Here is a 20,502-nt window from a genome sequence, read left to right on the forward strand (position 1 = left end):
AGAAGAGCAGCACCACACCCATGACTCTTCAGAAGAGCAGCACCACCCCCATGACTCTTTACCATTAGAGTGTAGCCTGCACAGTTTTGAAAATACTTTTCTATATTATGCCACATCATCCACGGAATATGATATCAACATCAATCTGCTACTAATAGTTTGGTGATTTGGGAGCCTGAGGCCAAGATCACATGTTATGGATTTGTCGTGGATTTATGGTGCAGATTCATAAATAAATCTGGAGCAATTTACAGTACATTACAACCATATAAGTTTTTCAAAATTCCAGTCACATGTTGTGGTTTTCACCCAATTCAGTGCTAAGTAAATGGAGCAGGGAGAAATCTGCAGCCAAAAATGCAACAAAATCCACATGTTTTACTTGGTAACTTATTTGCAACCAAATCTGCAGCAGAGACTTTCTGTAATCTGTGAACATGGCCTAAACCCTGGTGGAGGTTTTAACTTAAGGGGGTGGTCCGGCCTTAGGGTACAAGTCTGCAGTCATTTTATTTGACTACAGACTTATATTTTTGCAGGCACTGTGAGGATTCCACTGTGTTGGTGTTGGGAGCAGGTGGTCATGTGATCTCAATTATGCAATTTGCATACTTCTGTCCACAATCTGACTAGACATATCTTTTTATTTATATAGCGCCAACATATTCTGCAGTGCTTTACAATTCAGACAATATCGGTACTGTCTCCATTGCGGCTCACAATCTAGATTCCCTATCAGTATGTCTTTGGAGTGTGGGAGGAAACTGGAGTACCTGGAGTAAGCCCACACAAACACGGGGTGAACATACAAACTCCTTGCAGATGTTGTCCTTGGTGGGATTTGAACCCAGGACCCAGCACTGCAAGGCAGCAGTGCTAACCACTGAGCCACCATTCTGCAGTGAGGTCACACACATCTAGTCAGCACATGACCTCACGTAGGCAAATCACATACTTGAGGTCACGAGCCCGCCACTCTCAGCGCCAGCGTGCTGTGAGGATCCACAAGTCTGCAGGCACTTAGAGAGACTTGTACCCTTATCCCTTTAAAGCAGCCAACTGAAAATCCAACCTGAGAGCAGTTACTTTTGAAGACAACATAGAATGCTAGAGATTATCTTGTTTTAGACAACCCTTTTCTATAGAAATGTAATGGTAGGATCTCCACTTTGGAGACCTTTTAGAACTTTAGTATCGTTAAAGTGACAATTATCATTGAAGACTGTTCTTTAAACTCGGATTCTTAACAAAATTGTTATATCTTTGGCCAGTTGAAGAAGTAGCTTGGATGTTTGTTTGAATAAGTTTGTCGCCTGCTATCAATGCTGTAGAATTACTTTCCATATTTATCTGCCCATGCTTGTCTGTAGTCATCTCTTCTCTGCGGGTAACCCTACTTTATAGATAAACACATCATAACAAGCAACCATCAAATAGCCCCAAATATCCATTCACACAATAGATCCCTAATACATCCATACTGCGCATTCTGTGGCTGCTGTTGCAAAGAACAGTTTAGCACCTTGGGAGAAAAATATTGTAACTTATCCAGCAGGAAATGGTGCAAATTAAGTTACACATAATAAAACAAGTCAAGAAATGACATGCTTTTCGCAAAAGAAATTTACATTTATTTCTCAGGCTATAATAGAGTTGAGAGGCTATCTAATATATTTTTGTAACACATACCTCAAAATATTAGGTTATAAATGTCCCTTGTCAGCAATGGTGCCCTCATATTTTAGAGGAAGCACACTCAAGTCCCGAGAACAGATGCTACACTGGATACATGGCACTTCTACTGATGCATGCTTAGGAAGGAAAGCTATGGAAAATCAAATAAAAATGTATTAAATATTTTCTCATTTCCTTGCGTCAGGCGCACATGACAACATTACTGTTATCTTACTCCATTATCATAAAACAAATGATCTCTGCTGTACCAGGTCATTAGTAATAGACCAGTAGTGTCTTTCTGTAATCTTCGAGAACATTAGCCTCCAGAGAGGGGGCTACAACCGCTCTGTATGTAAAGTATGGCCAAGAAATTCTAAAGAGCTAAAGATATAATCCATTGGTATTGGTTTTCATCATAATGTGATTTTGGGCAGTTTTGTTCAGTTAAAAAAAAATGATATATTTAAATATAGTGTATATATATATATTCTGCAGTGCTATACAATTCAGACAATTTACAGACATTATCAGTACTGTCCCCATTGGGGCTCACAATCTACATTCCCTATCAGTATGTCTTTGGAGTGTGGGAGGAAACCCATGCAAACACGGGGAGACTATGCAAACTCCTTGCAGATGTTGTCCTTGGTGAGATTTGAACCCAGGACCCCAGTGCTGCAAGGCTGCAGTGCTAGCCACCGTGCTGCAGCGAGGTCACACATGTCTAGTCAGCACATGACCTCTCGTATGCAAATCACATACTTGAGGTCACGAGCCCGCCATACAAGTGTATGGATGCGTGTGAATCATCATACTGCACTCGGATGTCATCCGAGTGCAGTCCAATGTATGCTCGCAGGAACAATGGAGAAGATTGAGAAATTACGTTCTCCATCTTCTCCGCACCTGTGCTGCGATTTTCTCATAGAATCGGATCACACATAGATGACACTTGGATCAAAGTCTGACAGAGTGTGAGCCGAGGGTCGTTAGCATAATTGGCCCGATTCTCTCGCATGAGAGAGCATACGCCAGTGTGACCGAGCCCTAACTCTCAGAATAATACAACATCTTCTGTGTGGACCAGATGTCAGTCTCTCTATGTGTTTCTATAAGAGCATTAATGTGAGTCGTCATAGAAGTGCATAGCGAAACCGACACAGATGATGTATGATCCTGAGAGTCATACACTGGTCACATGGGACAATTGAGAATGGAACAGATAATTCATTTATTATATGATCAATAAGAAAACTAGCTACTATTTGCCTCATGTACATCATTATTGACAATGAACATTTTTCTGGGTTTGCCTTCTTTAAGCAGTGGTGATGAGGAGGTGTGTGGCTCCCCGATATGTCTGTGGCTCAACATATGAATACAGGAAAAGGATATCAATTATTATTTTAATGGGTTTAGTTCTTCTTAATCTATTTATGTCTATGGTTTATGTAGCTCCAGCATATTGTGCTGAATTCTGTACCCCATTGAGACTTACAATCTGATTTCCCTATCTCAGACAAAAAAGTCCCAACTACTGTGCTGACTCAAAAAGTGCAGAGGTCAAACCTCCTTTGGCATTAGCATCAGCATATAAAGTGTGAGCTAATAGCTTCATGTCATGGGTTTCCATGGCTGAACAGCTGCATGTAAGCCTTACATCACCAAGCACAAGGCCAAGTATTGAATACAGTAGCTTAAAACACTGGACTCTGGAGCAGTGGAAACATGTTCTGTGGGGTGATGATCCACGCTTCTCTATTGGCAGTCTGAAGTAAGAGTCTAGTTTTGATGAATGCCAACAGAACGTTGCCTGCCTGACTGCATTGTGCTAATTGTAAAGCTTGGTGGTGGTTTATATTTTGGGGTTGTTTTTCAGGGGTTGGCCTAGATCCTTTAATTCCAGTGAAGGGAAATATTATTAGACATTTTGACCAATTGTATGCTTACAATTTGTGGGAAAAATTTGGGTGAGGCCCTTTTCTGCTCCAGCATGACTGTGCCCCAATGCAAACAAAACCTCCACAAAAACATGGTTGGTGGAGTTTGGTGTGAACAGAGGCCCCATGGAACATCTATGGGATAAACTAGAATGGAAATTGTGAGCGAGACCCTATCATCCAACGTCAGTGTTTGACCTCACAAATGTTCTTCTAGATGAATGGACAAAAAAATCTCACTGACACATTCCAATATCTTGTAGAAAGCCTTTCCAAGAAAGTGGTAGCTGTTATAGCAGCAGAGATGGGGAAGTGGGAAGGGGCAACTCCATAATAATGCCTATGGATTAAAAATGGGATGTCATATAGCTTCCTGTAGTTATCATTTGTAGGTGTCCCATATACGGTAGTATATATAGTATAAGTATATATACTTGAAAACACATTACATTGTCTATACATCTGTATTAGTATTTCCCACAATCGAATTCAGCAGCATACACTAGTGTGACTCCATTTACTAAAATGCAATGATGTCATGAAATGTGAATCGGAATGGGTTAAACAGGGGGTCAGTGCCAGTTCAGGATAATCTAGTCTGTAATCATCATGTCGGTGTGCTGTACGGTCGCTGACATTCCCCATCCAATCCCGTTACACTGTGTGCCTACTAAATGGCTTTTAAAGTTTATACAAATAATGTGCTGAGCTATCATATTGCCTGCTCTTTAAAATGTGTGTTATTAGTTTTCACATAAACCCGCACCAACCATAGAACGTCTTTACGGTAAATGCAAAACTGATTTATTTCAAGTCTTTTATTGCTTATAGTTTGAAAGCTCCGTCATATTTTCTGCCTATATATCAGCCATGGACCAAGTCGACCAAGGTCATCTGCTCATTATTCTTCTAATCTGTACAATTCCTTGCCAGAATAATGTTTGATATATCTCTACTGCTGTTTAAATCAAAAGCATCTTAGTTTGACTTGGGTTTCTCTTGATTGTTTGCATGATAGCTTTCTGTAAGTGATTGACTGCTAATCACTGGATCTGTGTTACCAGGGATGAAAAATGAATATTCTTTTTATTCCTGAATTATGCATATTACAAATCTAAAGTAATATACGAGGCAGGAGATGTTCGTGCCTACAACACCAGCTAATCCATCTTTAAAAGAGTTCATTCCTTGTACTGAGACTTGTTGTTTTCTCTCTATTGGAAGGGAGCGTTGTGATGTTACTGCATCAGACCTAGCCCGGCCATGGTTCAAATGTCATTGTGATATCGCCTCTTTTTATTAATTGCTTTTTAAAATTAGAAGCGGCTTATCGTTTATTTTTATTACTGGTGCGATTAGAAGATTATTTCTGTATTAAGTCATTTCATTTGTTTCCTTAATATTTTTACTGTCACTTTTTTCAGTTGACTTTGCTTATATTCAGGTTTACTTTATGTTCAAGGTTGGGTTCACAATCTGAGATAGCAAACACTAAAGAATAAAAATCTGTAAAGTAATAACGCATGTTCCAACATCTTTTGAAATCAGTAGAAAAAAATGCACTGATTAAACAAGTAGCTAGGTCCTAAAATCACACAAGGACATATATAGAATGATGGGGTCATATGATGCAGTAGCGTGTGGTTTAGCCAAAAATGGCAAAACTACACATTTTTACAGAAAATCTCAACTATTTTTGGTTTTGGCCAAGTGATTTTTCAAGGGGAAGCATGTTAAAGTTTTTTATCTAAGTAAAAAAGCACACCTCTCAATGCTCTAAAAGGGGGTGTCCTCCAGCATCAAAAGAAAGTAGTAAAAACTTAGCCTTTAGTCATGTAGGACAGGGGTGAGGAATCTTTTTTCTGCCAAGGACCATTTGGACATTTATACCATCCTTCGGGGGCTGTGCAAGTTGCTCGCTAACACCGCTCACAAAGTATGTACTGGCACTGTTGTCAGGACGTAATATTTCATTCCATGTGACTCATCATTCAGTAGTGAACACTGCGTTCACAGAGCAAGAAGAAATTAATGGGCCGGCGGCTATTAAAATACAGCTGCCGGCCCAAGCACTGCGGTCCCCAGGAATCTGCGTGGGGGCTGGATTAATGGTCAGCTAGTGCCATAAATTGCCCGCGGGCCTGAGGTTCCCCACCTCTGATGTAGGATAAAAAATAATTGGCAGAATGTGCACATGTTAAAAAAAACATAATGCTTACGCATTTCGAGTACAAAACCTTTATCATAGCTATTGTATCCTATATAACTAAGTCTAAGTTTTATCTACTTTCCTTTGGTGCTGGAGATCATCCCCTTTTAGAGCAGTGAGAGTTATTTGACCTGGAAGCCATACTCCGTGTACCACACTCAGACCACAGATTGTCTACCCTGGAGGTTTCCTGGGATACTTATCTCTAACACAGGAGCTGAATTGACACTTTTGCTATTTTTTGTTAAAAAAAAAACACCTTCAAACAATAACCACATTGCAAATTGCTGACATTTGCGGTAAAAGGCATGTGTGCTTTCCAGCATTGTAGTAAGTCACAACGTGTGGACCCATCCAGTCTGGTGTCAGAGAAATGTGGATATCAACCATATCAGCGTTCAACTCAGGGGCGGGCATATCAATGGTGCAACCTGTGCAGCCGTACAGGGGTCCAAGAGGTGAGGGGGCTTCACTATCACCTCCGAAGCAGTTGTAATTGTATATTATGATGACCTATTGGACTGCAAAGGGCCAATATACTGTTCTTGCACAGGGGCCCTCCTCTGTCTGTGTCCGCCAGGGGTTCAACTGAAATATGAACGCTGTTGCTGATCAGTGGCTTATGATTGGCTGCAGAACTCATGTGATGCATATATACAGTGCTGAGTAAGGAGGGGTAATTCTTTTCCAGGGTCCATTTTTTTTATTATTCACCTCCTTGAGCCCATTAATAGTGATTGTCTATTGGTGGATGGATAACCACTTTAATTCATTTTCATAGCACTCTGAGCTTCATTATTTTGATGCACCGACAGTCTTTTTCTTTTCTTCGATGTGAAGTGTTCACCATTAGCTTTCCACAAATGTTGTCATGAACTCAAATTTTTCTTAATATGAGTTCAATACATTGAAGCAACATGTTAAAAATCACTGACATTTGGCCTGCATTGGTATAACTATGGCTATGCTTTTCTAGACAACCACTGCATGGCCACGTATAGAAACATAGAACATAACCATCTCCCAATCACAAGTTACTAACTTGCCCTTGGGGCGGTTTCTGCAGGGGATTTGGTGCTGTGCATTGCAAAATTATGCTCTGACTACTAAAAAAAATATGTTAATGGGAGGGTCTACTTTATCTTTATTTTAATAAATGTGCAGATATTAAAATATAACTATTATAGGTTCTCCTCCTGCGCCACTTACCACACAGATTCACAGGTCTCGTACCCACAAAATGGCTGTTGATGGAGGAGCATGTGACCAGATTAGTCTACCAACCTCATCCAATTGAAAAACAGCTTCCCAGTTGGAGGAAGCAGATGGACAGGTCTGATCCATGCCCCTCCATTAACAGCCATTTTGAAAAAAGAGAACTGAGCAGTTTGTGAGGAAAGCATAAAGCAGCACAGAACAAGAACCTGTAATACTTATATACTAATAAGTGTCACAAAATCATGTCCACACCACATTTGTTAAATTAAAGCTGAAGTGACCAATCCCTTTAAGAAATGAATTTACACAGTTAAGAATAGCACCGAAAGCTGAGAAAATGTAGAATTTGAAGTAGCAACTCTAAAGTTATCTTACCCTTTGTATAGCGCCATTAATTCCTCAGCGCTTTACAAATATCATCATCACTGTCCCCATTGGGGCTCACAATCTAAATTATGTCTTTGTAGAGTAGGAGGAAACTGGAGAACCTGGAGGAAACCCACACAAACACACACAAACACGGGGAGAACATACAAACTCCTTGCAGATGTTGTCCTTGCTGGGATTTGAACTCAGGACCCCAGTGCTGTAAGACTACAGTGCTAGCCACCATGCAGCATTGAATATGAGATAAAGTACTGCAGCGTTACAATAATGCTGCATATTATTTGGTAAATATTATAGTAAAGATTTGAAATAAGGAACGTCATTGGACATATTTTGTAATGCTTCTTTTACAATGTTTCACCAGTAGTGGGAGAATCCCCATTCTACTAAAAAGTGAATTTCCAGCTCTTGGCATTGAGAAGCTCTTGTATCAAGATGCTCGAGTCTAACTCTACGGGCAAAGAATTCAAAGTCTAATAATATTGATGAACTGCACTGCTAGCTGGCACCCTCCGGCAACAAAAACATTCAATTCCATTTCTTTAGTAATTCAATACGTTTCCAGCATTGCCAGTAAAGTGTCTTCCTATGCCCGGAATATTTCCTCAAATAATCAGCTTGAGAATAACTGTTGTTTACGGCTCGAGAGTTTCCTTTAACGTTCTATTGATTAAGGGATAAGTATATTGTTTACATCTACAATAACTCACATAGTGATCTTTATTACAAACCAATTATACATTATATATAGACTAAAATCACTAACCTGCTATTGATTATATAACACACAAGCTACAGAGCCGATCTGAGGTTTTGTTTGTGAACAAACGATTCGAGAGTGTAAAACACATGCCAACAAATCATTATTCTCTTATCTTCATAGCAAGCAGTGTTGGGTAGGGAATCTCTATATTTGCTCTTATTTCTGACCATAAATAGACTGTGTTGTTAAATAATAGGAGGGACACAATGAATTAATGTATTACCATTTCTACTGTGAAATGAGGGATGCACCACATATGAACAGCCAGTAACATTGGGTTAAGTTCATAGTTTTAAGGTTGAAAGGATACCCAAGTCCATCAAGTACTATCTATAACGTTACATATTGATCAAGAGGAAGGCAAAAATCCCAATGTGTCACACGCACCCATAGACTTGTATGGGTACACACGGTCCAATTATCGGAAGTACTCGCAGCATGCTGCAATTGTTTTCTCATGCCATATCGGCATGAGAAAAATAGTCGCAGGTCTGCACTGCCCCATAGTATAACATTGGGCCGAGTTGAGTGTTATCTTTTAAAGCTTTGGATAGCACTTGGTCTTGTTATAAGCTAGTGTGAATGTACCCTCACCCAGTGTTTGAAGTAACTCAGCAGGGAAGTTGTTCCAAACATCTTGGAGAAGTAACTACAGATCTTGTTACATGAAAGTAAAATGGCAATGGTATAGCTTACTAAATGGGGTCACTTGTGGGGGAGGATTATGCTTTTTGGCACTTCAGTAGCTCTGCAAATGTGACATGTTGTCCACAATCTATTGCAGACAAATTAGAGCTCTTTTCTTTCCATTCCATGTGTCAAAAAATGTATTTCCGAACACATATTGGGTATCCCTGTATTCAGGAGAAATTGTTTAACAATTTTTTTGGATCCATTTTCTCCTATTACTCTTTGTAAAAAGACACATTTTTGGCTAAAACAACATTCTACTGGAAAAAACATAATTTTTTTTTTTACGTCCAAATGTAATGAAATTCTGTGAAAGACCTGTGGATTGAAAATGCTCAATACACACCTAGTTACATTTTTTGAGGTTTCTAGTTTCCAGAATAGGGTCACTTGTCAGGGGTTTCTGTTGTGCTGGCACATCAGAACCTCTGCAAATGCAAAATGATATTTGCAGTCTATTCGGGTCAAATTTGTGCTTCAAAAATCTAGCTATTCTTCACTTCCAAGCCTGTCGTGTGTCCAAACATTAGGTTTTCACCATATATGGGATATTGCTACGTTCAGGAGAAATTGCATGACAAATTGTGGGTCATTTTTTTCCTATTACCTCTTGTGAATAATTGAGATTAAGGCTATGTTCACACATGTTAGGTTTTTCTGCTTCAGATTTTTATGCAAATATACAGTTGCGTTTTGCAGTATCAGCAAAGTCTATGAGAAACCAGAATTCTCTGTTCACACATCTTGTTTTTTTGTTTTTTTTTGCGTATTTGGTTCCTTGATTGGGTTTTTGGAAAATAGAACATGTCACTTCTTTCAGCTTTTCTTCAGTATTTTTTCAGCGTTTTTCACCCATTGGAAGTAATGGGTATTGGAAAAACTCTGAAATAAACATGATGTGTGAACATAGCTATCAGGTTTTGCTGCGTTTTTAGTGAAAATAAGCAAGTACCGCAGTATGTAAAACTCATTTATTTTTGTGATTTTGCCATCTTGTCTTGTTCACTGAGATGCTTGTTTGCGTTAGGAGAGTTTAATTAAATTTGTGATGTGTAGTAGTGTAAACATTGGCTAAGCTAGGTGTGAGATTGAACAATACCTGTGGCCCAGTGAGGTGTGAAATTGAACAATCCTGTGCTTTGAATGTGACACCCCATAGTGTGAAAGTAAATAGTGTCATACAAACTCAATGCATTGCCAGTGTCTAAACTATTCCTGAACAATTCAACTCCCCCACAATGCCAAAACCAGAATGAGATTTTTTTTTTCACTGAACTTTATGTACATGTGTAGCACCCTGAGGATTCGGCTGCTACAGGGGTATTGCACCTCAACCCAGAGGTGTGATATTCCACTCCCGGGTAAGGATGGAGTGTGGACCTGAGCTCGGTAGGCTGCATGCACTACACACATCCCATTTCCGAGGAGCAGACCGACGGTACTCCCACTTAGAAATGTGCAGGTACGACCGAGTCTGTTCCTGGCTGGAGTGGGAGGGGGGTGGAACATCCCAAGTAGTGTAGGGGCAGATAGGGGGAGCAGCCTGGGTAAAGATAGGAGCTCATTGGGTGCTGGTCACCTGAGCTCACACATAGAGGGTGTATATAAGGTGGGCACCATAAAAGAACAGGGTCAGTCTGCTGTAGAGGAGGAGTGAGTCAGCCTTTTGCAAAGAGTCTGTTGGAGAGCAGAAGAGCAGAGCAGAGAAGCCTGAGCCAGAGTGAGAGAGGAGAAGAAAGAGAGACCCAGAGGGGGAAACAGAAGAAAGGACTCTAAGAACCCAAATCCAATCCACGGGTGAAGAGTCGGCATCAGGGTACCGGAACCCAAGCTGGTGGGGGCAAAAACACACCCCAGCCAGAGACCGGAGGCCGTGGGCAGCGTCTGCCACGGCCACCCACCACATCCACCCCGAAGGCATACCACGTGGAGGGTCAGGGAACCCAAGGCCAAGGGTCTCCCAACAGAAGGCCCGAGGGAGCTGGACCTGGGTGGATCAATAGTGGGGACGGCCAGAGAAAGGACAGAAGGAGAGCTCAGGGTCACGCTCCGGACTCGCTTGGGGGTTGGCTGGATCCAGGACCTGGTGGATGCAGCACGGCTCGGGAGGTCACTTGAAGCTGGAGTGACCGGAACATCAGCAGTGAGTAAATACCCTAAACTGCACAACCCGACTCTGTCTTCATTTTACATCTACGCTGCACCACCACAACCCCCATCCTCTGCACCTGACCCCCTGAGGCTATACCCCACCCGTTGGGGGTTATACTATCACAAGCTGCACCTACACCATCAGCCTCAGCGGACCCTGCTGCAGCGGCGGCCATAGTGACCGCAATACAACGGGTGGCGTAGTCGACAATAAAGAACTTAATAACATCTGTAGGACTGCCACATACAACTGAGTTTGACACCCTGGGCACGGACCGGGTCACAGCCACTCGGAAGACTACAACCCCCATCTGATCCGGCTCCGGATATTCCCCCTAAAAGAATATGGCCCAGGGGGCGCGTCAACTTTGGCGTAGTCGGCAGGATTACGTGCCCGCAACAACCGGGTACTGCGTGCCTGAAGAAAAGAACAAGTTTACCTCAAAAAGAAGTCTCCTGCCGGTTCCGGAGGGTCCCCGCCATCGGACCCCATCACAGGTCGATTCCAGCCGGTTGTCCGCCATTAACAGCGTTTTCCCGCCATCTGCAGAGTTTCCCGCCAAGGGGAAGCGATTCCCGCCATTTCCAAAGGTTTCCCGCCTTGTCAGAGCGGACGCCATTATGGGCGTGCCAGAGGGTGGCGGGAGGCCACCTCCCATCGTGGGCCAGGACCGAAAATGGCGCCAAAAGTGGAAACCGCCCCCACCAACAGAGACTGTGATGCTAGAGGTGTCTGTCAGCGTGAAAGAACTGCCCCTGGAGCTGACAGTCACCAAGTGGCCCCGGGACCGCCCTCGAGGTGGGAGGAGACGAAAGGAGAGAGAAAAGATGGGTGCCGCCTGGAGCAGTCGAGAGCGAGCGCACCCGGAGGCAAGAAGCCTGGAGAAGAGTATCGGAGGAGCTTACCCGGAGATGGCGAGAAAGCAGAGCAGCACCGGCCCGTTGGCCAGGAGCCTGCTAGAAACAGAGGAAGGAGAGCAGAGCAGCACCGGCCCGCTGGCCAGGAGCCTGCTGGAGACAACTGTAGGAGAGCAGAGCAGCACCGACCCGTTGGTCAGGAGCCTGCTGGAAACAACGACCCCACTAGGACTAGTGGAGGTCCTAGCACAGCTCCCCCGAGACCGGGAGTGTGCACAGACCGCTCTGGAGGGCCTCGCAAGGAGGATGGCCCGGGTGCAGCGAGAGACGTTGGCGGAGTGGAGCCGTGAGATGGCCCAGCAGACCGAGACCTGTCAGCGGAGCACGCCACCCAAGATGAGGAGACAGACCGCCTCTGAGGATGGCGCGGGAGGACTGAAGGCCGGAGACGGCGCCGAGAAGGGAGCCGAACGAGTGGAGGCAGGTAAAGGGGACGTCTATACCCCAAACCGGGAAACCGCGTACCTGCCCCAGCTCCCCGTCGCAAAGCCCGAAGTCTATCCTGCCGTGCCCGTCGCTGCAACGTCACCGCCGCAGACTAGGCCTCAAACGGGAGCCGCGACCCCTGTGACGTCACACGCCTCGACCCCGAGCGTGACCAAGCAGGAAGTACCACCAGCCTGGTCGCAAGGCCTAGTACCCCCGGGCGCCGCAATACCAACAGCGCCCCCTACCTCCGCGGAGCCACCGGCCTGGTCGCAGGGCCAAGTAGCCCAGGGCGCCGCCGTCCTTACGGTGCCCTTCACCTTCCAGATACCCCAGGCCTGGCCGCAAGGCCCGGGCAACCCGGGCGCTAACACCACCGCGCCCATAACACCAAGAGTGCCGCATCTGGGAGAGGACCTGTACGCCCAGCACACGTGCCCGGATGGGCAGCCATTTATATGGCCACCGGAGTTCCACCATCCCCGACTCCGGAGAGAGAGGCGGGTCCGGGAACAGCAAGCTCAAGTAAAGAGCGCGGAGCAGAAGAGCCGGGCCAGGAGAGACCCCCCGTGCAGCGCATAGTCCCCGCACCACCGGGACTGTGATAAAGTTTAACCTGCAGCATGGGTGGGGCTTCATCCGAGACCACCACACCGTAGGCGACGTCTTCGTAACCAGGAGAGACGTTGAGTCCCACCTACCGGAGGGACACAGAGGTCGTGACCTTTACATCGGGGACGAGGTCACCTTCACCCGGCACAAGTGTGCCAAAGGTCCCTACGCCCTCCATGTGCATCGCCTGACGGAGGAAGAGCTGCGGTGTGAGGAGGAAGAGCAAGAGGACCCGGACGGGTCTGAAGCCAAAGGTAACCATAAAGCAAGAGCAGGAGGACGCCGTCGCTAAGGACAGCGAAGCAGAAGCTGTATATAGTTGCCCGTCGGGGCACCGTAAACTGAAACCGTAAACTGAAACCGTAAACTGAAACCGTGAAACTGAAACTGAAACTGAAACTGTTGTTGCTAATATAGTCCCCGTTGGGACCAGCATGTGTGAACTGTTTACCCGTTTTTCCCTTAATCCCACTGACCGAGGACTGAGAGCGGTCATTCCTCCCCAATACCTGGCCGAGGACTGAGAGCGGCCATAATCCCTGTATATAGTTGCGCGTCCTAAAGCGCCCCCTACCGGTTTTATAGGAAAACCAGTTTTCCAGAGAGACTGTCGCACTTTACCCGGTCACACGTTGCACAGTGACCGGAGGAGGAGCCAGAGGCGACGAGAATGTTTTATATTGATCTATATATATATATTGTTTTATATGTTTTATATGTTGATGAAAAAAATTTGTATGTTTTGGTGTTGTTTTATGTCTTACAGCCCGAGGACGTGCTGTGATTTACCAGGGGGGAATGTAGCACCCTGAGGATTCGGCTGCTACAGGGGTATTGCACCTCAACCCAGAGGTGTGATATTCCACTCCCGGGTAAGGATGGAGTGTGGACCTGAGCTCGGTAGGCTGCATGCACTACACACATCCCATTTCCGAGGAGCAGACCGACGGTACTCCCACTTAGAAATGTGCAGGTACGACCGAGTCTGTTCCTGGCTGGAGTGGGAGGGGGGTGGAACATCCCAAGTAGTGTAGGGGCAGATAGGGGGAGCAGCCTGGGTAAAGATAGGAGCTCATTGGGTGCTGGTCACCTGAGCTCACACATAGAGGGTGTATATAAGGTGGGCACCATAAAAGAACAGGGTCAGTCTGCTGTAGAGGAGGAGTGAGTCAGCCTTTTGCAAAGAGTCTGTTGGAGAGCAGGAGAGCAGAGCAGAGAAGCCTGAGCCAGAGTGAGAGAGGAGAAGAAAGAGAGACCCAGAGGGGGAAACAGAAGAAAGGACTCTAAGAACCCAAATCCAATCCACGGGTGAAGAGTCGGCATCAGGGTACCGGAACCCAAGCTGGTGGGGGCAAAAACACACCCCAGCCAGAGACCGAAGGCCGTGGGCAGCGTCTGCCACGGCCACCCACCACATCCACCCCGAAGGCATACCACGTGGAGGGTCAGGGAACCCAAGGCCAAGGGTCTCCCAACAGAAGGCCCGAGGGAGCTGGACCTGGGTGGATCAATAGTGGGGACGGCCAGAGAAAGGACAGAAGGAGAGCTCAGGGTCACGCTCCGGACTCGCTTGGGGGTTGGCTGGATCCAGGACCTGGTGGATGCAGCACGGCTCGGGAGGTCACTTGAAGCTGGAGTGACCGGAACATCAGCAGTGAGTAAATACCCTAAACTGCACAACCCGACTCTGTCTTCATTTTACATCTACGCTGCACCACCACAACCCCCATCCTCTGCACCTGACCCCCTGAGGCTATACCCCACCCGTTGGGGGTTATACCATCACAAGCTGCACCTACACCATCAGCCTCAGCGGACCCTGCTGCAGCGGCGGCCATAGTGACCGCAATACAACGGGTGGCGTAGTCGACAATAAAGAACTTAATAACATCTGTAGGACTGCCACATACAACTGAGTTTGACACCCTGGGCACGGACCGGGTCACAGCCACTCGGAAGACTACAACCCCCATCTGATCCGGCTCCGGATATTCCCCCTAAAAGAATATGGCCCAGGGGGCGCGTCACATGCATAAAGACACAAAAGGACAGTGAAAAAAACGCTGAAAAATGCACAAAAAATGCAGCAAAACCTGCGTTTTTGACGCAGCTGATGTCCTGCCAGAGTTGGGTTTTGCTGCAGATTTGTGACGCTGAAAAAAACCAACATGTATTAACATAGCCTAAAGCAATATTTTAGTAGGAAAAAAAAGTTTTTTTTTATTTTTTTCACTCTACTCCAGTGCATTAATTCTCGTGAAGAACCTTAACAAACTTCCTGATAGCAGTTGTGAATATATCGAGGGATGTCATTTTTAAAACAGTATCATTTTTTGGGGGGTGTGGAGGGGTGCTGTTCCTAATACTTTTGCCCCTCAAAGGCACTTCAAAACTGAATAGGTTAGAACAAAATTGGACTTGTAAATGTACTTGAAAAAAATGCTTCTAAATCTTAATCCTTTTGACATTCTTACAAAATAAAAGGATGTTTGAGAAATTTCATATGGGAAATGTTTTTTATTATCTGGTTTCTGTAGTATGACGATCTAGTTTATCTAGTTTAAGGTTATAAGCATTCAGAATTTGAAAATTGCCATCTGTTTCTAAATTTTAGTCAAATTTCAGATATTTTCATTAAGAAAATGCAAAACATATTGACTTTGTTGAATTTACCACTAACATAAAGCACAATGTGTCACGAAGAAATGTTCTGAGAATAGCTGGGATGTCTTGAAGCATTTTCGAGTTATCACTGCATAAAGTGACACATGTCAGATTTTAAAAATGGAGCTTGGTCATGAGGGGCTTGACAGCATTATTAAGAGGTTAATAATGTTGGCAATAACAGACAAATAAGCAAACAGTTGCCCACATCTGTGCCTTTAATCAGCTGGGACTTTAGATGTGTCTGTCATCAAGACACTTGACTTTGTGTGAATCCAGTCTTATATGCCTTAAGGCCCCATCACACTTAGCGACGCTGCAATGATCCCGACAACGATACGACCTGTCAGGGATCGTTGCTGCGTCGCTATGTGGTCGCTGGTGAGCTGTCAAACAGGCAGGCTCACCAACGATCAGGGGAGCTGCGACATCGTGGAAAGAATCTTTCCACGATGTCCTGCTTCTGGTTACCAGCCTGCTGAAGCAGGAGCAGGCTGGTAACTATGGTAAACATTGGGTTACTAGGGGCACACGCGCTCCTAGTAACCCGTTGTTTATCATGGTTACCACTCTGCTACGGTGAGCGGGAGGTTACCGCTCACTTTAGCAGGCTCGTAACCATGATAAACAACGGGTTACTAGGTGTGCGTGTGCCCCTTGTAACCCGATGTTTATCATGGTTACCAGCCTGATCGCTGCTCCCGCTGGTCACACACAGCGATATGTGCTGACCAGCGGGAGGGCAACGACCAAAAAATGGTCCAGGACACTTTGCAGCGATCAGCGACCTCACAGCAGGGGCCTGATCGCTGCAAAGTGTCACACATAGCGACATCGCTGGTGAGGTCGCTGTTGCGTCACCAAAACCGTGACTCAGCAGCGATCTCGGTAGCGATCTCGCTATGTGAGATGGGGGCTTTAGGCCGCGTTCACACATTCAGTATTTGGTCAGTATTTTATATAAGTATCTGTAAGGCAAAACCAAGAGTGGAACAATCAGAGGAAAAGTATAATAGAAACACGTCCCCACTTCTGTATTTATCACCCACTCCTGGTTTTGGCTTACAAATACTGGGGTAAAATACTGACCACATACTGAACGTGTGAACATGGCCTTATAGTCACTATACTTTTTCTCCCCTACTAACAATTACATTAAACTTGTAGACAAAGATTGATCTGAATAGGCAGGAGTACTTACTTATTTAGCTTTGATAGTTAGGTGACTGGGCCTTTCATATATTAATAAGCCCAATGTCTGGTATCTTATTTTGTAAATGAACCTGCATTTCTATTTTCAACCGAACAAGTAATATTGTTACAAGGAAATCTTTCCAAACTAATAATTTCCAATGATAGCTTTAAAAAGCCATAGGAAAGTATCTGTTTTGATTACTGATGTTATATGGATCATTACAATCAGTCCTGCCCCTTCTTGTCTTCCAGGCATACCAGGAAGTGACTACATCAACTCCAATTACATTGATGGTTACAGAAAGCAAAATGCCTATATAGCAACACAGGGACCTCTCCCAGAAACCTTCGGAGATTTTTGGAGAATGATGTGGGAACAACGGAGTGCTACAGTTGTAATGATGACCAAACTGGAGGAGAGGTCAAGGGTAATTATATATATATCTTGCTTTACAATATATCATTTTAATACAGATTACTGTACAGAGTTTGTATTGGGTAGAATAATAGCATACGAATAGCTGTAAGTTATTTGCCAAGATACTGTCCTTTTGAAGCATTGCTTCTAGCAGTGAATTCTACTAAATAACCATACCCAAGTCATAGGAATATTGTAGAAACACTACATATAAAGGAAATCTGTCAGCAGGTTTTTGCTATGTAATCTGAGAGCAACATGATGTGGAGGGAGATATCCTGATTCCAGCAATGTAGGCTGTGTTTTTATGCTTCCGCGTGGCTCCTAGTCCAACAACGGCCCTACTTCTGATTAGCAGCTCTCTCAATATGCATTCTACAGAAAAAGCAGCCAATCAGAGAGTTGTGGGCAGGGTTATACAAGGCTCACTATTCTGAGCTCTGCTAAATTTGCAACAGAGAAAACTGTGGTTTCTGCTCCAGAAAACTAAGTGACACATCACTGTAATTAGAATCTCTGCCCTGACATTATGCTGCTCTCAAATTTCACAGAAAAAAATACTGCTGACAGATTCCCTTTATGTGATGTAGTTACAGTATCCAAATACTAACCTGTCAAACAAATGCAAAGAAAAAAATAACATATTTTGGTATACATTTATTCTATTGAAACCTATGAGAATGTCACTCATAATATTTAGATAACATTTTTATGATCAAATCATACTTCCGTATTTAGATCGATGTCTAGACCCTAAGCTGAACTATTCTAAAGGTCGCTCTAAGCACCACATGATGATGGATGACTTTCCTCCATGACAGCTTCAGCTTATGCTAAGCATTGTGAGATTTCAGGAGCCGCAGGGAGGGGGAGGGGGGGCACTTAGGAGTTTGTTGAGACTATGTGGGTGAAGATTGGGTTATGATGACATTTTGACATGGATTACCAATGTATGCAGTTTTTATTGTGAAATGTGACAAATTTGCTTTAAAGGGGCATTCTGAAGTTATTAAATTGCTTTAATTAGTTTTACAATAAAATAAGTTTTCAATTGACTTGCTTTTTCTATCTGTCATTATTCTCCTGCTATGAAAGTTTTTATCTTTCTTAGTGTATAGTTGGTTTCCATGGAGCTCGGCCACTAGAGCCTGCCTAGTCCATGGCCAAGTGTGCGCAGTAGTTACATTCCAGGAGAGGAGTTAACTCCTAACATTCTAGCAACCTCTCTCTAGCCTATTGCTTTCTAAACAGCAATTAGCTGCTCACCTTTCTCTCCCTTCCTCTCAGCTTCTGAATAGCTGCTGTTATAAATCTTGCAAAACCACCAGTCCCACCATTTTCACAGCAGGGCTCTCACTGTCTGAAACTGTGCGCTTGTGCAAACACACTGATAGCAGTGTAGACTGCAGAACAAGCCAGTGATAGCTGAATGTCTTACAGCAGAATTTCTGATGAGATTTATAGTTCTACTAATACTACAGCTCTGCTGCTCATTAGAACTGTCACTCAAGGAGGAATGACTGCCCTGCTAGAAACCAGGAAACTGTAGGTAGACTGGAAAGCTCTGAGCTGATCAAGAGACAACTTGAGAATACCCCTTTAAAGGTGTTGTCCACTATGTGTTGTGGAATGTGACAGAAGTGTGAAGGCTGCAACCCATCAGCAGTCACTGATAGGCCACAGTATTTATGTGACATGAACAATATCACAAGATCGACGGGGGACACAGCGCATGGAGCAGGGGAACGGTTTCGCTAGGTATGACGCTATTATGATATTTAAATAAAGATTTACAAGCTTATAAGTCACTACATTAGTAGATGAAAATTCATTAGAAAATTAGATCGTAATATGTCATATTCTCACAGCTCTTAATTATTACTTTACAAGAAATGTGGTACTGAAACCAGACTTTATAGATGACATATACAGGGACGTGAGATTGAATCAAAATAGTAATTACCTATTTAGCTTCTTTTTTTAAGTGGACAAAAGAAAATAAAATTGAAGAATACATTAAACATCAATCAATGGTCAGATCAGTGAGCTTCTACCTAATACAAGGTCACTTTGTCATTATTCTGATTAGCAAATGTGTGCAGTTTTCTTTCGCCTTTACCTATCTATCTTGCACCAGTCACATTAGTTTCATCCTTAACGGTGACCGTAATTTCTACTTGAAAATATTAAGCGAATATACCGTAATTCAGACAACAAAGCTGAGTTCTGCATAGCATGTACCTTTCAATGTAATTCTTTTCTCCAGAGAGTAATAGATATGTCATCTATATAATAAACAGGGTGATCTTACTGTATGTTTGCGGCCTTCACTAGAATTTTTCTGTTCTTGACCTCACATTTTTCCCTTCCATATTCTATAGTGTGCTGCACTAAAGGCAATCTGTGGTGAAAATCTAATAACGTTCCCAAATAATCAGATCTTATTGTCCACTTAAAGGGGTTATCCATGACTATTTATTTTTTTTACTATGGGCCTAAGAACTATCAGGCAGGTACCTTCCTGTTGTGCCCAGCGCCGATCTCTGCCAACACAGAGCAGTCACAGATCGCTCCTGCCCGCGATTCAGTGGCTTATGCTGACATTATGTCGACAGAATAGTGGCTTCTCTTCTGCTCTGCTCTATTGACGGTGTGTGACTGCTGACGTCATGCCGATTGACAGCTGGTTCCCTGCTGCTTAACTGCGGGGAGTTGGCAGTCAATCATCATGATGTGGGCAGTCAGGACAGAGCAGCCTGGAAGAAGAAGAGCTGCTCTGTTGAATTGGAGCAGCTGAATCGTTGGTCGGTGACCACTCTGAGTTAGCGTGGGTAGAACAGGCAGTTGGTTGCCTCTGTTAGCAACTACCTGCCTGTTAGTTTTTAAGTCTATAGTAAAATAATAAAATAGTCCTAGACAACCCCTTTAAGTTAACCAATTTTCATTTGAGACTTTCATTATTTAGCTAAATTAGAGAGTCTTGGAGGATCTTTACCTTTTGTGAACAAGGCCTCATTCTGACGTCCATAAAACATGGTCCGTGTATGCACCGTGATGTTTGGTCTGCCCACTGGTCTCTTGACCTGATTTTGTTAGCCTGGCTGTTGCGTTCGAGTCGGTAGACCTAAGGCCAGTCTATACATCATGGTCTGTACACAGACATCTGCATTCGGCCTTAAATGAACCGTCAATTGATTGGAGATTGTGCAATGCTTTATCTCCCCTTTGGCGGCAC

At 44.0% G+C, this 20,502-nt stretch overlaps 1 protein-coding gene across 43 annotated transcripts in view; it reads left to right on the top strand.

The window, feature by feature from the left end:
• PTPRD (protein tyrosine phosphatase receptor type D) overlaps window positions 1-20,502 on the top strand; it is a 2,806,079-nt gene that overhangs the window by 2,740,432 nt on the left and 45,145 nt on the right. For all 43 annotated transcript variants that reach the window (XM_073668359.1, XM_073668367.1, XM_073668350.1 and 40 more), the window contains one exon: window positions 17,102-17,277. In XM_073668359.1, the coding sequence (XP_073524460.1) occupies window positions 17,102-17,277 (176 nt within the window). The remainder of the gene's footprint in view (window positions 1-17,101; window positions 17,278-20,502) is intronic.

This window comes from Phyllobates terribilis, unplaced genomic scaffold (assembly GCF_046119375.1).
Source record: "Phyllobates terribilis strain yellow unplaced genomic scaffold, ASM4611937v1 Scaffold_1__5_contigs__length_1240528914, whole genome shotgun sequence".
Taxonomy (NCBI): Eukaryota; Metazoa; Chordata; class Amphibia; order Anura; family Dendrobatidae; genus Phyllobates; species Phyllobates terribilis.